Source organism: Nematolebias whitei, chromosome 1, assembly GCF_014905685.2.
Source record: "Nematolebias whitei isolate Nwh7 chromosome 1, NemWhi1, whole genome shotgun sequence".
NCBI classification, from domain to species: Eukaryota; Metazoa; Chordata; class Actinopteri; order Cyprinodontiformes; family Rivulidae; genus Nematolebias; species Nematolebias whitei.
This window is the reverse complement of record NC_056498.1, coordinates 27,013,433-27,032,136: the sequence shown is the minus strand read 5'-3', so window position 1 is coordinate 27,032,136 and position 18,704 is coordinate 27,013,433. Positions and strand designations below refer to the sequence as shown.

The 18,704-nt window shown below is 36.9% G+C and overlaps 1 protein-coding gene across 1 annotated transcript in view; it reads right to left on the bottom strand.

The window, feature by feature from the left end:
- The window catches only part of LOC119426037 (phospholipid-transporting ATPase ABCA1-like), a 302,913-nt gene that overhangs the window by 193,961 nt on the left and 90,248 nt on the right, over positions 1–18,704 (bottom strand). Inside the window, exons 14-15 of the mRNA XM_037693947.1 lie at positions 15,559–15,781; positions 3,403–3,624 (exon numbers count right to left, since the gene is read on the bottom strand). Coding sequence (XP_037549875.1) covers positions 3,403–3,624; positions 15,559–15,781 — 445 coding nt within the window. The remainder of the gene's footprint in view (positions 1–3,402; positions 3,625–15,558; positions 15,782–18,704) is intronic.

Here is an 18,704-nt window from a genome sequence, read left to right as displayed (position 1 = left end):
TATATGTATGGCTTTTTATAACTGGTTATTGTTGTAGTTGTTGTCCATTGTTTTCATCATTCTTTGTTGAAATCAGGTCTCTCTTGTAAATGAGTCCTGAAGGCTCAATGGGATTAACCTGTCTAAATAAAGGTTGAATGAAAAATATGGTCATGGGTGGAGTGTGGGTGAGGTGGTTGAACCTGCACGTATTGGATTGTCTTGATTGGCAATAATAATTAAATAACTAAAGTAGACCTAACTCTACTGGGCTCATGCCAAGGCCAATAAAGTTCTATCTTATCTTATCTTGTCTTGTCTTAAAAACAACTTAACGCAGATCATCTGTAATTGCATCCTGATGCAGTTTGAAGAACTGGGGCCAGAGCCAACAGAAATAACATGATGATGGATCAGGAAAACATCTCAGGGACATAGAAAAGATCAGGAAAAACCTATTTGGCAAGGAACAACATGAAACAGCATCATGAGTTTCACACTGTTCTATCTACCTGTCCATCATTAATAATTAGCACCCATAATATGCCAAACCTGCGTATAAAAACGCCTTAGTTTTTCTCAGTGGTTGTCAGAATGTCTGTCCACCGACAGCCATCGACTCTTATATAATCTTAAACAGCTCTTTAATTAGGACAACTCACAAAGAATTGTTTGGGTGCTGTGAGAGTCAACTCTTTTGGGTGAATTGAGCCTGAAACCAAGCCAAATAAAGCTAGAAATATTATTAAGAGAAGAGCCGTTTAAAAGCCACCAACCAAAAAAAAAAAAGGTTCCTTTTGATGGCTTGAGCCAAAAAAAACTCAGATCCTATTAAAGAGATGAAATTCCTACCAATAAGTTTAACAAGGTTTTCAATTTCAGTATTCCATAACAAAATAAATCAACAATTTGGGGAGCCTCTAGAAATGGTACATTATATAGTAATTAAATCAAAGTTGTTGAGTTTTCGTCTGTAAAAAGTCTACAAAATGTAAAATGTCTCAGACTGTAAAGAAACAAAGAAACAAACAAAAAAAAGTTTTATCCAGAATTTCTATTTTTTTTATTATATTGGAGGACCTACTCGAAGGGAAGCAATTTCAGCTGCTATGTTGGCGCCAGTCTTTGACAAAAGCAAGCATGTGAAAGTGAAAGTTGAAAGTGACTTCTGTCAGGACTATTTTTAATAGAAAAAGTTGAGAATGGCCAAAAACACCTGACACCACATTGTTGAAGTTGACATAAAATATAACATGACCTGATTAAAATTCTCTGAGGTTGCATGAACACACACACACACATACACACATGTTTGTCTTTTTATCTTACCGGGGACTTTGCATTGACTTCCATTTATTTTTCATTAATTTCTATAGCCTAACCCTGACCATTACCCTAACCCTAACCATTACTAGTACATACTTTACCCTAAACCTAACCATTACCAGTACGTATCTAACCTTAAACCTAACCATTACCAGTAAATATTAGGAACGTGCGATATGGCATAAAATTCATATCACGATATGTATTGTCAAGGGTGGTGATAACGATATTTATCACATCTCTCATCTTTATCAGGTCTCTCTTGTAAATGAGTCCTCGAGGCTCAATGGGATTTACCTGTATAAATAAAGGTTGATTGATCACAATATGTTTTTGGTATAAAACTTGCAAAAGGAATAAAAAAAGCATAGGATGTCCTTTTGCCATTACTTAATTTGTATTAAGAAAATTCCACTACTAGGTCCAGAGAGTTTTTAAATAATAAACAAATCAAGTATTAGGCTTCTTTCTTGTAGTGCAAAACAGTGCAAAAGATATCAAATGTAGTTTTAGCCATATGTTTTAAACAAAAGAATATGTTGTTAACTCTTAACAGTTTCCCATCTTCACATTTAACAGCAACAGAGCAGCATTTTACACTGAAACACTTCACCCTCCAACCCTCTAGTGGGCGCCTCCTTCCACTTTAATGGAGAGCTGATGCAAAATGACTCTGTGGCTTTGACCACAGGGTCTCGCAGTAAAATCACACAACACAGCATTCTTTTCACAGATCAGAGAGCAGGTTTCTCTAAAGCTGACCAACGCTTACTCTAACTTTTGACGAAAAAAAAACAACTTTCGACGGAACTCAGCATTTTGCGCATGCGTCAGAATATGGCAACACTACGGCAAGCCGGCCATAGTTAGCTTGTAGCTTCGCTACTTAGCTCTCGAAGAAAATACTTTAACGCCACTTGCGCACAGTTTTCAACTCAAAAAAAGTAATGATTAAAACTGACAACTCTGATTTTTACTTCAGACACAGCATTACTGTGGTTAGCCAGTAGAAGTCAGATCTCTATCGTAGGCAAAATTTCTATTGTTTCTACCATGTACTGTTTATATCGTGCATTCCTAGTAAATACCTAACCCTTACCAGTACATACCTAACCCTAACCATTACCAGTACATACCTAACCCTTACCAGTACATACCTAACCCTAACCATTACCAGTACATATCTAACCCTAACCATTACAGTACATACCTAAACCTAAACTTCATCCATCCTCAATTCACACCTTAGTTCTAAACCTAACTCCTAACCCACCAATGACAACTGAACATTATGGGGACTGGGTTTTGGTCCCCACAAAGAGCAGATGGTCTTCACAGAGTAGTGTGTTGAAAAATGGGCCTCACAAACTAACACAAACAAGTGCACACACACACACACACACACACACACACTGCAATCAAGATTGGAAATTCTGTGTGCTTTTTGTCTGCAGGAAGACAGCTTGAGGACAAATGATACCAGCGCTGCTATAAAAGGTCACGAAGAAAGGCTACACTGAAAGTTGAGCAATGGTACACTGTTTATCTCAATCCCTCAGAGAATGAAAGACAATCCCGAACTTCCTCAGGGCGGGGTGTCTTGTCTTTTCCTTTATGCTAATGTTTCATGCAGTTGTCAATTGAGAACGCTTATGTGAAATATGACTGAACTAACAACAACAAAATAATTATAGTGACTTCATGAATAGTTAAATCATTCCCTACAAGCAGCTGGGTTGCAATTTTAATGCAACCTGAATTCTTTAATTCATTTGAAACGCTCAGGGCTCAGAGTTTATTATCTTGCATAGGCAATAACAAATCTAAGGCAGATATTGCTGGCACTAGAGGTGAACTCGTTTCCTTTCATAATAAACAGCAGCTGAGACATCAGACTCGTGGCCGGCTGGGTTTGAAATAAAAGAAAGAAGTAGAAGTGGATAAGGAAAAGAACAACCGTGACGGAGAAATTGTGATTAAAAGTGGCAAAAAAACATAACCTTGGAATAAAACTCAGAGTAAAGTCACTCGTTAATCTATGATAACAGTGGGGGAAGATATTAAAAATATCTGTGTCGGAGCTAAAGACGGACTTACCACGGCGACCTTGGCCCCGAAACCCATGACGTCCCTCCAGGCGTAGCAGAGGACGTGCGGCAGGTAGAGGAGGAAGTAGATGAGGCCACCGCACGCCGCTGCTAGGTTGGCCTTTGAGAAGAAGACGCTAATGAAGAAGCACTGAGAGATGGTGGCCAGGCAGAACACCAGCAGGAAGACAAAGATTACTGAGGGGTCGCTGTATTGGAGCACTTTGCCGTACTGTGGGCAGAGAGTTATTAAGTCAAATAAAGGAGAAAAACAGAAATGTTAGTTTCAAAAAGCTCCAAAAGGTTGAAGAGATAATCAAGTTTTCAGGAAAAATGTGATTATCGTGACAGATTTATTTTTCAAAGCAAGCATATCAGAATGCAACTGGCCCCTCTCCTGTTCAAAAAGATTTCCAGCAGCTTTTCTTACGATAATTCACTTATTTGTATGAAAGTTTATGAAGCATTCACACTATTGTCATCCAGTTTTCTTCCGTATGTTTTTCGATGTGATTCTCGTCCCACAGTTTTCAAGCTATTTCAACAAATCATATATCAAAACGTTCATCTCTTTCAAAGAACTGAACATTTAGCTTCAAATACAACTTTGACTATTGGTATTGGTGCAACTTTAGCTTTTTGAAATATTTAGCCTTTGTGTCATTTTTTTCCACATAGAAAATTGATTCATTGAACATCCTTCATAGCTTCAGATCTGTTTACAACCTTTTACTGTTCCTTTCACATTTTGTTCTGGTTCAGCTTCTTTCAGCTTCCTTGTGCAAACAAATATTTTCAGCTAATTTCAGCTGTTTTGTGCTCCTTTCTTATTCTTTTTACAACATTTTTGTTCATCTAACTTCTTTCTGCTAATTTCAGCTTGTTATGCTCCTTTCAGCTTATTTCTGCAAGTTTCAGCTACTTCATATCTGTTTTTATGCCAATTTAAGCCTTTCCAGCTAATTCTAAATTTTTTGCACTCATTTCAACTTTTTTCTGCCTAATTCGGCAAAAATGTGCTCTCCCCCACTCCCTTCTTCTTATTTCAGCTTATTCCTGCTTTTTTAGATACTTGTCTGATGTTTTATTTATTTTTTTGGTGTTGCCAATTTCAGCTTTTTTCAGATAATATCCACTTTTTTGTGCTCATTTTCACTTCTTTCAGCAAACATGCTCTTTCTGCTTTCCCTTGCTAATTTAAGCTTGTTCTACTTCTTCAGCCACTTTATAGAAGAACTGTTGCTAATTTCAGCTGTTTTCAGATCAAGTTTGTCCTGGTAATTTCTGTTACTTTCAGCCTAATTAATTTTTTTCTTCTAATTTCAGCTTGTTCTCCTTTAAGTTTTTTCTGCTAGTTTAAGCGTTATCTGCTATTTAAACTACTATTTAGCAGTTTTATGTGAATTTTAGCCTCTTCAGCTAATTCCATATTTTTTAGCTCATTTCAACTCATTTCATTCCACTTCTTTCTGGTAGGTTAAATTTCTTTCTGACTTTTCAGCTACTTGTCAGTTGTTTTTTGCTAATTTCAGCTATGTTCAGTTAATTTCCTATTTTTGTGCTCATTTTGTGTATTTAAACCTAATTTAACAAATATGTTCTTTCCGCTTTCTTCTGCCAAGTTTGGCTTGTTCTTCCATTTCAGCTACATTTCAGCATGTTTTTAGTTAATTTCAGCTGTTTTTAGCAAGTTCTTCTGCAATAAGCATTCACACTGCATTTTTGCAGGAAAATCTATTTCTCTAGTTTTTTTTTTTTCTGATTGGTTGTAGTCTAACAATCTGTCATGTCAAGTCATTTTCATCTGATTGGCCTGATGACACTTTCAGGAAATCAAAACTGAACTGAGAGGATCCAGTTTAACTCATATTTGCTCATTTGTGTGACTTTGTCATGTCAGAGTACAATACGTTAGTGGTTTTATTCCATCAAATACTTGTACATTTCTATTACAAAGGGATGTTCAAGGACAGACTCTACTCTACTTGTCTCACAGAGGACTCATCTCTAATTTTAGAGAGCTATTTGAGATTCATCAGTTCTTCACATCACAGTAAAAAGCTGCTGTTGGCTGTGTGACCAATTCAAAAAGTCATTTTTTACATTTTTAGCTGGCCCGTGGCATAAATCAGTTGTCTGAGTCTTATTAGGTTGTGACTGCTGGTGACAAAATGAGAACAGAATTCACAAAGGAGTTTCAAATGTCTCAAAACTTTTGCAAAGGTCCTCAGTTTCCTTACTTTTGGCCTTGTTCTGGTGTTGCATTTATTTTGAACATGTTCAGAAAGAAAATTGCATAATAAATTTGGTTTAAAAAAAAGTCCCATAAACATTTTGGTCATCTGGAACTAGTCCCGATACCTTAATTTAGGTTCCATGAGTTTTTTGGGAGTGTTTGGAGACCCGTGGAGTCAAAACGGAGACAAATAAGAGAATAAACCGAGACATAACCAAAAACTTTGCGCCTAAATTGACATAAAATTGCCAAAAAAAATTGCACATCATTTGCAGGAAAACCTAGTCAAAGTGGCTATTTATTCGAGAACCAATTAAATACCAATTCAGTGGATATTTTTTGACAACTTTATGTCTTAAAGTATTCACCAATGGTCCAGTCTAATGAGATACAAGACTAACCTACTTTTGGGCATCCACACCAGCAGGGGGCGCCTAAGAGTAGCAAAGCTTATTCATACGCTAACAGCTTTTAATTAAAATAAAGCCCATTTTGAAAGAGTTTTCTATACAGAACATCTAAACTGTAGAAATGGGGAAAAACTGACTGAAACTGTGCCGACAAAAAAAATACTAAATAAAAAAAAAACTATTGTCAAATCCTGAAAAATTAATTACTTAATTTAATCAAAAAAGAGCCGATGGTATCAAGTCAGGTTTTTTTGTTTGTTTTATTTTTTTTTGTTCGGCTAGTTTGAATTTCTGAACTCTGGTAGGCAACACAGTGTATCCTAAAATTAATTACTTGTTTTATAGTTTACATTTGTGAGAATTTTGAGTCCAGTTAGTGTAATAAATTATTAAAATTCATCCATTTTATTTTTTGCCAACAAACAGGTCAGTTTATGGGACTTCTTGCTTGGTGGCTTATTGTGTTACTTTTGGTAAGGACTGTTTGAAATTTATAATAAAAAAATAAAAAAGATAAACCATCAACAAAAACCCATATTAATATAGCTGATGTGGGTGGTGATCCATAGTCTGGGGGCCAAAATCAAATAGCGGTTAAGGAACTTGGAAAACCTTGGGCCATTTCTGTATTATCGGAATAGCTACAATTGTTATGATAAAACTTCAGTTTGGACTTCCATTGAGTATTCAATCAAAATTCATACAATCTGATGCTCTAAACTCTCATAAATTAGTGCTGAGTCCTTTGTAAATTCAGATATAAATCATAAGCAAATCACCTTGAGTATAAGCGTGAGGAGGGTGGCACTGATAGCCAGCGGTATCAAATTGGACACTTCCCAGCTCAGCCAATAGATGGCATTCCTCAGGCCCATGATCCTCACCGTCTCCTTCAACCTCGCCTCTTTCTCACCAACAATACCCTTAACGATCATGGCCACCGAGTAGATCCACGCTAAAGTCATGTATAAGGGAAGGGAGCTTGCCAGCGAGCGGAGGAATCTGAAAGGTGGAGGGGGAGCCACACCAGAAAATGTACAATGATCCCTAATTAGACCTGGTTTTACCATGAGGTGTGAGCCTGAATAAGAATATCTGTTGACACATCTTTGCATTAATGTTTAAAGATAGTAAACATTCGTTAATTTTTATCTGCCTGCAGTAAATCTGCGGTAAATGTGTAGATTTTTAGGACATGTATGAATGCCATCTAAGAAAGAGTATTTTCATAAATTGCTTAAACTTTAGACTGTATTCTAGCTGACAGAATGAATAATGTTTGTTCAGTATGAAAGTAAGAATTTAAATATGCATTTCCAAGAAGAAAAATCACATTTAGCCAAGATGGGTCCCAAAGACATGTCTGGTTTTCGAAAGGTCAGTGCTAGAGACTGATAACTTGTTAGACCGGTGAGAGGGAGAGGGGGGTCAAGCAACAGCCTCTCACACAAATGTCACACTAAGTTCCTATTTGTCTTTGACGCTTGTGTCAAGTTTGCGGTTTCTCAGACGCCATGTAATAAAGTCTATTGAAAGCCATTTTTAGCCGGCGTTTTGTCAGTCTTGGCTAAACTATAAGTGGAAAAGATTTGTCATTCGTTACATGTAATCTTAGAGTGTTAAAAATACTCAAAACTGAATTATTGAAGGCGTGAAAGAATAGCTCAGACCATTTGAAGTGGGATTCTGAGGAGCAGTTACGATCGACAAACTACAGGAAAATCGAGTGGAGCCAAAGTGTGTTAAAAAAGCTCCATTCTCAAAACTTTTTGAGCAGTTCATGCAAATGCTATCTTATAAACTTTTACATTGCCATAAATTATGAACTGCATAGTTTATCCACCCAAAATGTTATAATATTTCTCCTGGATCTACAGCCAGCTGCTGCAACTGTTGGAACTTACAAATAAATACATAATGAAACGCGTTCATGAGAACTGCTATGAAATTTGTCTGATTTGAGTTTGTTCAGACCAGTCGTTTGTTTTTCTTGTCAAAGGCGATCTTTGTTTCTCAAAACTGTAGGTCTTTAAAGAGTTATCTACTCCCGGTCAAATATTAGTTGTTCTTTAGGGCAGTATCTCACCGGGCAGCGACTGCTGAAGACCTGATGGCCGCAGAATTGCAAGAAAATGGGCAAATATTCAGTTACAACCTGACTGAATCCAGAGTGTTTTCAACCGTGACCAGCGAAACATGTTGAGTTTTAGTGGATTATTTTTCTGTGCACACCTTGCAAACTGTATTATTTTGTTGTCCATCTCTGCCCACGATGCCTACCTCTGCTCTTCTTGAACCTACCTTAGAAGCCACCCCCACATTTATTCTTTAATTTACTGGAGTACAAAGTCAAAAAGAAGTTGGGCTGGTTTTGACTGGTTATTTAATAAATATGCTTAAACATTGGAATGGTTCTTTGACCTGGACATTCAGGATTGTATGTAGCCTTTGATGTTTTCTGGCATTGCATATCAGTTCAATTCAGTTTATTTCTACGGTGTCAGTTTTAATTTTATTGTTTTAATGACCAAGTGTAAAGATGGTGAAAATATCCAAGAAGGTGTATTTATGACACCAAAGAAAGGAACTTAGCACTTAGGAACTTCCACGAAAGGTGACGGATTTTGCACAAAGAATTTTGCCAAACAAACACCTTCCCCCATCAGATCCAATGGGTGTGTGAAGGAGGGAGTGGGATGGGGGTGTTGGGGATGGCAGTAAATGCATTATCTCTGTGATAATGGTTACATGGTAGTGTAAAATGACAGAGGACTCAAGTGCAGATGACAAAAGTGGGTTGTTGTCAGACCTAATCCTGATCCAGCCTCATGATAATCACCATTTGATTTGCCATTATTATTAATGTGCTGAAAATGGCTGTGAAATTCTCATTTAGAATGGGGGGAGGGGGGCGTCTGTGATCTGAATGCACATGCCACTCGGTTCGCTCCTGGGCACTCCGCTAACTCAATTTATTGTTATTAATGTTTACAAACTGTTGATAGCCTGCGAACACATTAGGCTGATGGGGAAATTATATTTAACCCAGCTGCTCAAATATGACTTTCTTATTTACCAGCCACATTCTCCAATTAAACTGCAGAAAAATTGATTGGGCAAATCTGCAATAATCATAACTTTCATTTCATTAAGTACGCCGGCAGAACAAGGTGCTTTTGAAGGGATATGCTTTATCTAAAGAGACTGAAAATAATTCTGCTGCTCTGTCACTACAGGAGAGAAAGGCTTATTGGTGGTTTGTTGGGCAAATGCTTCTGTGTTCTTACCATTGAGATCTGTTTTTCTTCAGTATGTTTTTGTTGCAATTTTTGTGCTATTTCAACAGTTTATAAATCAAAATGTTCATTTCATTCAGTGCATTCCTGCTATGACTTTTGATGTTTAAGATATTTTAACTTTTTGAAATATTTAGCTTTTGTGGCCATTTATTTCCTCATTGAAAACGAATAGTGCTTTTTTTCACATCCTTCAAACTGTTCATGCTGTTTATAATCTACTGCTAATCTAAATATTCTGGTTCAGCATTTTTCAGTTTCTTTGTGCTAACTTTACCTTCCTTCAGCTCTTTTTTATCTTCTTTTTGCTTATTTCAGTGTCATTGTTCTTCTTTCAGCTTCTTTCTGCTGTTTCAAATACTTTAAATATATTTTTCTGCTAATTTTTTCTTCTATTTTTTACCTTTGTGATTCTTTTGAATAACTGAAACTTCTTATGCTCATTTTGGCTAATTTCAGCTCTTTGTTTTAGCTTTTTCATCTACTTTTTTGCTAATCTAAGCTTTTTTCTGCTTATTTCAATTTCTTTTTGGTAATTTCACATTTTTCATAATCCATTTACCTTCTCTCTGCCTGTTTCCACTTATACTGCTCATTTCTGCTCTATTTAGCGTTATCTACACTTTTTGCCATTTTTTTCTACTTGCTCTATGTTTATATATTCCTGCTTTCAGCAAATGTCAGCTGTTCAAATTCAACTCACATTAACACTTCAGCAATGAAACCTTTTCATCAAAAAACTTTAAGCAAAAAAAAAAAAAACGTTCACACTTTATAACAGGAAATGCAATATCTCTAGAGAGAACATTACTCCAGTTTTGGCCTCCCTGCACTGGCTACCCATCCACCTTCGGATCCAGTTCAAAATTCTCATGTATGTTTTAAAATCACTGAACCGTTCTGCCCCATCCTATCTCACTGATCTTCTACAGCTATATGTCCCTCCATGCTCTCAGAGGTCAGCAGACCAGATGCTCCTTTCAGTTCCAGAAACCCATCGTAAGCTCAGAGGTGACAGGGCTTTCTCTGTTGCAGGTCCAAGACTGTGGAATGAGTTGCCACTGCGTGTCAGGCAGGCTCCCACACTCACAATTTTTAAGTCTCGCCTGAAAACCCATTTTTATTCCCTTGCCTTTGACACGGTGTGAATTGTTTTGATCCTGTCTGTATTCTAGTGTTGGCCTTTTAGTTATTATCTGCTGCTATTTGTATCTATATTTTTATTTTTTGTTTTCCTGTCCGCTGTGCTTGTTTGTTTCTATTATACAGCACTTTGGTTAGCCTTGTTGCTGTTTTAAGTGCTCTATAAATAAATTGGTATGGTATGGTATCTCTTGTTCTTAATGAATTCTTGACCAAACGGTCATATCAGCAGACAAACCAGGCCCACATATGCCACCAAACCACTGATTTTCAAAGCAAAACTAGTACCGGTATATAAACCACAAATATTTGGGTGGTAACTTTGTAACCAAAGAGCAGGCACTCAAAGCCCGGAGCTTAAAATCAATGCCATGCCGGCTCGGACGAACAAGGTCAGCATCAGATAATAGAGAACCAGAACATTCTGATGAGAAACGGGCTACTGGAACAAGACAATCATGAATGATGGCAGAACACAACACTGGTGGAAGCTTCTCAGGAGGATGGGGGAAGTTTGGAAACTTAAAAACCTACCATTCAAATTGACTAAGAAACAACTTTGAACCCAGTGTTCTTGCATGTGCAAGAAGACATATAGATGCTATCACACATAGAGATTGATGAGGTACAACCACAGATTGTATATATATTATAAACAAAATGTTCCTGCCGTCTTGCATTGTTGAACTAAACCCAGAATGATCCATTTTGTAGGCTCTGCTATGTTGTATATTTTGAACCAGTCTGCACACTAATGATGTGAGGCTTTAAATCCCGCCTACTCTCCAGCACAGAACTATGATGTTGAGAGACATTTCTTTTAAGCCTGAGATAATTAATTAAAGCTAAAAAGTATTGGAAACAATGAACACTTCAACATACAGTGGTAAAATAACTTTTTGAATCAATAATAGTCAGCACTTAAAAAACATTTATCTGAGGTGTATTTTTCTTTAAATTTACTGATATCCTGTTTTGTATATGTGAAGGAGGCAGAACCCAAAACCTGTAATTGAACCAAATTATAGTGAAGTTGGTTCTGTTCCAGCTTCAATTTCTGGGTCTAGATATAAACAGTCTATGGGTACAACAAAGGGACTGCGTATAGCAATGGGAAGCCAGGACAACAGGTCAGGAGGTATATATCATCATCCCAACCATCTGAGTGTTGGTATCAAGCCCCAATATGAAGTCCTGATGAACTGAAAACAAAGACAGCCAAACTGAGATTGATTCTTGGCATTTCCTGCCAAGGCTAAGGGATAAATTACCTTCTAGATTAAGATATGAATGAATTATATCTGATATACACAAAAATATCCAAGATGAAGGACTGCATCAGGGTCTAATATGACCCATACCTACTTGCTAAAAAAACTGACTGCTCACCATGAACACATATTGGGATGAATGAACATGATGCTAATGGAAAGGACTTGTCCAGAGTAGTGGATCCAATATCAGACAGTCCTGATCATGAAAGAACCCCAGGAACAAACAATCCTATCCAATACCAGCCAATCGCAGGCCAGTGGAACAACTGGCCAATGGATGTTCTTGTCAGGCAGGCATCATAACAGCTACGATTAGTCCCATGGCTCAATACATGGGCAAGAACTGGCACAAGCTCAAGAGGAGCCTTTGTTCAAACCTGTAGGACCAAGACTGATAGAAAAAAGATTATATGTGAGAGTGTCTTTCTACTGCATTAAACTTTGCATGTACCAAGTCAAAACATCGGATGTCAACACATTATAAGAGTGTCTGCCAACTGAAAATCCTTCTTTAGCTGGCTCAGCTTGGAATGTATATATAATAGTTTTATTGTGTCTATGTTAAAGAGATGTGGCTCGTGCTGAAGGGTGATGTGCACTACTGATGTAAAGGCCATATTTCTCTCCTCAAAAGAATTGTTTTTAATACATTTGATCAAAACTTCAATTGAGGACTGCTGAGTGATATTGCAGAGTATTCTTTCTAACAAAGACATACAAACCTGTGTACTATTTGTTGACTACAATAAAAGTCTAGGACTTGATGATTAGGCCTGTCACGATAACAAAATTTTGCTGGATGGACAATTAATTGTCTCAGAAATTATTGTGATAAATGATGTTATTGTTTGAAATTTAACAATATTTAATTGTCAAATTTTAGAAGAAATGTTGATTTGTTTGGTGTGTTGTACAATTTTTGACCACCTGATGGCAGTATAAGACAGTCTGAACCAAAGAATGGATAGTTGAGCAGCGTGTCTCTAAGAAAAATGGGAGGGAGGGCCCTTGACGTAACGTGGGCTGACATGGGCTGACATGGTGACATGGCAGACGCTCGGTGATTTGAACTCTTTAGCATAGCATTTTTTCACACAAAGCTTTAAATTAAAAAAACAAAATCAGTAAACAAGTTTTCAGCTTCTTTTTGCAGAGGAAAAACAACTTTTTACACGAAGGAACGGGTTTCAACCGTGAATTTTGGAGTTCGACAAGACGTAGGTTTATTCATGAGGTCGGCTTGTTAGCTTAGCTCGTAGCTTAGCTTCTCACCTTAGCTGCTTTAAGCCATCCAAAAACACAATTTTGGATGGTTAAAACAGATTTTAAAAATAAAAGAGAAAGGGAGGGGTCAGCGAAGAGCACCGGAGTTGAGCCGTGTCTTCAGTAGAACGAGAGACTCGAAGAAACGATAAAGCCAATAAATGAAAATGAGGTCGATAATTTTCATTCATCGTTCGATTAAGTGATTTATTGTATATTGCGACAGGTCTATTGATGGCACATACCTGGATCCTAGAGTGGGTGAAACTATAACCCCAACAGGAAACTAAAACCCTTCATCAAGACCTCAATGTTGTAGGGCATCTGGGGTCCTGTCATACATGTTGTGTTTTTCCTCATGTTTGCCTGTCACCCCTCAGCATTTCTCCTCCTGTGTTCCAGCACTGTCGCACCTGTGACTAATCCTAATCACCGCAGGTGTCACTCATTTCACCTTGTTAGTGTCTGTATATATTCAGCCCCTTGGTGTCTTGTCAGTGTCTCTGGATTGTCCTTGTCCTAAGGCTTCATGACCTGTTTCTATTCGTGTCCTCCTTTAAGTAAGTTAGCTGCCCCGTCAGCATTTTGTTTTGTTTATTTAATTAATAAACTGTTTTTACTTACAGTATCTACTGGAGCCTCATTCCCTTCCTGCATGTGGGTTCGAACACGCTACAGTCAGATCATGATAAATGTAAGTCACATCCATAAGGTTCCCGAGTTGAAGTCATTGAACCCCTTTCCTTTACAAGTAACTAAGAACAGTGGTGTCTAAAAATGGTTCTTTTAACCATCTAGACATTTATTTCAAAGTTTGTCTGTTTGCACCAGCACGTTACATCTTTCCATTATTGGTGTAACAGTGCATGAATGTATACAGGTCTCTTGGTTTGACATGCATAAGTATTGAATATAGTGATGATTTAGCTTAATTTATAATGCATAACTGTTGTTTTAGGGCTGTGGTTACACAAATGTCATGTACCCCCCACACACACTTACTCAAACCAACACAACTACCACCACCAATTATGGTTAATACCAAGCAAATGAGATTTAACATGATGTAAAAAGCAGAATACAACATTCTGGCGTCAACAGATAATTAATTTCCTTTGCAATCACGCAAACATGCAGCACCGAACACTCACCCCTCAAATCACAAAAGGGAGGCAATTAAAACTACATCCTCCGATTACAGGAAACAAAAAAGAAATACGAGCGCAGTTTTAGTTGCATGCTTAATTAATTATCTTGAGAAGGTTGATGTGAAGAATCGCAGATAATGATCCGATTATGTGCTCATTAGTTGGTTAAGATTGAAAAAAAAATGGTGAAAAATACCAAAACACAAAGTGTGAGTAGTCCAGATAGAGTAGGTTTAATGATTTGGATGCATTTGGTCAAATTAGTATTTTCTTATTTAATCTGAATTTAAGAAATGCTGCCATGTTTTGACGGTTGGTTTGCTCTTTATATACAATTTGGAACCAAAATTGTTCTTAAAGTGATAGTTCAAACTTTAGAAGGTTGGGTCGTGTGAAATGTTTACGACCAGTTAATATCTTACTTGCTGTAGATAGCTCTTTAGAAAACCTCAGTTTGATAAAAAATAAAAATAAAAAGTCCTATTTAAATACTATTGTCAATTTCCAGACTTTTTCAGACTTTTCAAGATTTACATCGCCACGAGTTTGACTTACACTGATACAGTATTATCATTTAAATTTTATAGTTATTTACGAGAGCTAATAGTGGCAGCCAAAGCTAGCTGAAGCTCTTTTGGAACACCCTTTAGCACCTCCTGCAGAGATATCAGCTCAGTTCTGTCAGAATATTTATGTAATGTTAAGGTTTATAAAACAGTGTTAAAAAGAACTGGTATGGTTTATTTATTTGTTTTAAACTGGAGCTGTTTCAAGATGGCAGCAATCAATTGGCCTTGCTTGGACTAGCCGTTAGCTCATCAGTCAAGTCAGAATAAACCTAATATGATGGTCAAGATTCTCAGTCAACCTAATATTTAATAAAATGGTATTATTATAGTATAGTATAGTATAGTATAACTGTTTATTGAAATGTTAATTTAAAATTTATAATATTATATACTATTATTAGTTAATAAAACTATATCAAACTAATAATACTAGTATAGTATAATATATAATTATAGTATAAATATTTAATAAAAGTAATAAACTAATGTTTTAAAACTGAGTTCATTCAAAAACTTATCTACAGCAAGTAAGATATTGATTGTTCACAACATTCCATATAACCATACTTAAATATTCCTGTAAATTAAAAAGTTAAACCATTCAAAATCCAAATATAAAACTCAAAATAAAACATATTATTTTGAAGACTAATTTAGCGGAATGAAAACTACACATGGAAATAGTAGTGGTGTAACAAAAGTCTTATTTATTTAAAAAAAAAAAAAACTTTGTATTTCACCACTTAATAAAACAAAGTTTCCACGTGTTGCCTTCACCTGCTTTGTGTCTTGATATTTTCCACTTTTAAGTATTTTTCTCCACTGACCTTAACCATGACACTTATGATCGCACAGGGAACAGTGAGCAGAACAATGTTCTCTGTGAACCTGGCGGCCCACAGGGCGCCGCTCTGAACGCCAACGGCTCGCAGCACCTCCTTGAGCCGCAGCTCCTTCTCCAGCACCAGGCTTTTGATGCTCATGCACACGGAGTACATGAAGGCCAGGATCAGGAACATGGGGAGAACCGTTCCAATACTCTGTATGAAGCTGGTTATAGAGGAAAACAATCAGAAAACAAGGGTCAGAAGTGCACGTTAACACAGGTGGGCCAGGACTGCAAGACGGATGTCATCCCCTCCTTTAGTCAACACATTTGAAGCTACAAATATATATAATATATATTTACTATATAATATATATTTATTCTATTAAAATCTGTCCAGTGGTTGATGCAATATTTTGCTAAGAGTCAATGGGTTGACATCAACAGCTAACACTAAAGTTTTAAGCATTGCACTATATGTGGCACTTAAAGTTATTTGTTGTCAATGATTGTCAGCCGTACCCAAAACAAATTCTAGCTCAAAAACTAAAAGACAAACTGAATTTTATGTTTTCTAAATGTATTTGGTTGCAACTGACATCTTAAATTAGGCTGGATTTAAAAATTACTACTTTGTAGATGTCCATCCAATGATGGGGCCATTGAAATCTCTCCAGCAGTTTATGAGATGTTTTGCTAACAGAACTAGTCGAGTCTCAACAGTTAAATGCAAACTTACAAGAAAATCTTGCAAAATCAGTTTGTGCTCAAAGTATGTCATGTGGATCACAGTCAGCTAATACTTTACCAAATTTTGAGTCAATTGACTGAGTCAGTCATATTTGTGCATTTAAAGTTAGTTGGCTGAGGCGGCCATTTTGAATCAGGTTGACTCCACAAATTAAACAGCTGTAGATTTACATCCAATGACTACTTTCTGGAAGTTTCATTACCATTCATCTTGTGGTTCACGAGATATTTTGCTACACACAGACCACCCACAGCCATAAATCCATAAAAGCTGACTTCCCCTGTGTTTACTTGCATTTATTTAGTCAAATAAAGCTAAAGATAAAAGCTCCTGTGCAGAAGCTGAACGTTTTAAATACACCAGAGACCCACAAGACGATCGGCGCTGCATTCATGGATCGGCCGCCTTTGAGGCGTTATCATTTTTACGCTGAGCTAACCTTTATAAAGTTGGTGCATCAGCTCAATCGAGCATTTAGTGCTCCGGCTCATGCCAAAGATGATGTATGATTTGATGCTGTTACAACACAATAAGGCGATATTAAACTGGCTTCATAATGCCACCAAAATGCCATGTCAATATCTCCTCCACTGCCAATATAACAAAGTGCTGCTTTTGATTTATTAGACAGTGAAGGAGACGTTTCAAACGCGTTTTGACAAAGTGTTCGACTACAATGCGTTTCGTTCTATAAGCACCGGAGGAGATAATGCAGGTGGAGCTCTGTTAACGCGGTGAATCTTTACTAATCGCTCACATAAAGCTCGTTTATCCACGTCAGTTTCACGTAACAGTTCACGTAAACAGAAAATTTTAATTGCATTTGCAAGAAATTTGTTGCTTTAATAACCGCGGTCAAGTTGTTATTTTGAAGGCCCCGCTGTATCCTTGCCAAGTGTTCGATCATAAAAACATTTGCTTTTTGTTTAGCTCCACATAATTGGTTTATTTCAGAAGGTGAAATAAACCTTGCATCATTTGGTTTTGTTTCTCTTTCATTTATCTTCAAACAACCCAGTTATTTGACTATAATTATCTTCTGAAGTGTTTACCTACCTTTTTTTTACTGTCTTACAGCTGTAGCCTGGATTTCAGTGCAGAATGTCAAATGAGTTAAAAGACAAATCATTTGAACCTTATTTAAACTCTGCCAACGTCTGTGTGGGTGTGGATTGAATTGCAGGTTTACTTGTGGTTCCTTAAGTTAATAAAATTAAAATTGAAGGCAGAGACTGCACTTATCAAGCATTGATTCACTCTCTGGTCCCAGGAAAAGGCCCCTAAAGTCAAAAGCCAACTAAAACAGATCTCAGTGAACATGAACAGCTTGGCATTCTTTGAGGAAATCCTATCGCCAGCCACCTTTCATGCCAGAGTTTAAATTTAGGTCAACTTATGTTGAGTAATAAAGTTTTAGTCATTTTGGTCAAACCTTATGTCAGTCAGTGTTGCGAAATAAACAATAATTATTGTATTTATACAAGAATTATTGAATGTATATGATAGTTTTAGGGCCTATACCGATGATATACGATAATACTGGTCGTATAGAACAGTGGTCCTCAATTCTCAATCAAGGGCTGCTACCCTGCATGTATTAGAGGCTTCTCTACTTCAACACACCTGATGTGAATAAACGAGGAGGACCAGCTGAAGAGCATGAAAACAAATCGCAAAGGCAGGATGATGGCCCTCGAGGGTCAGGATTGAGGACCACTGGTCTGTACAATATGCAATCGATAGTTTTAGAAAAAACAAATATTTGATAGATTTGGCATTTCTTTGCACCAACATTTTATTTTATGCACACAAACACCCACATAACAACAAACAATTCAGTCACCAGCCAGACTGTGTGAAAGCTAATCATCCCCCCTCCCCCCACACTCACACCCATTCACCAATTACAGTACACTCATCACATACAATACCAGTAGTTTGAATTGAACATGCAATATTTTTAAATTGACTGTACAATAATTCTGGCAACCCTGATGTGAGTGCTCACAATTTATTTTGGGGGTGACTTTCAGCTACTACCACACCAAATTTGAGCTCAAAACCTGTAAAATTGACTGAGTTATGCCCAGTTTAGTTAGTTCCTTCTGTAATGTAATGCCTTAATCTAGATAAACTGTGTTAAGGTCTTAAGTATCAATTATTCTCCATTTTGAACTCTTTATTTAGCAGTGCAAATCAACTTGTAATCAATAATTTAGACTATTTTGCCAACAGAGCAATATATTATTTCGCAGCTTGAATGAAGTTCAGCCACAACCTGAATGTGAGAAAGCCTCACGTTTTCTAGGACACTTCTACAACCCTTGTGGGATGAATCGCCTTTCAAAAAAGGTCTGAAGATGTGTTGATGAAAAGTTCATTCTTAAGGCAACTAA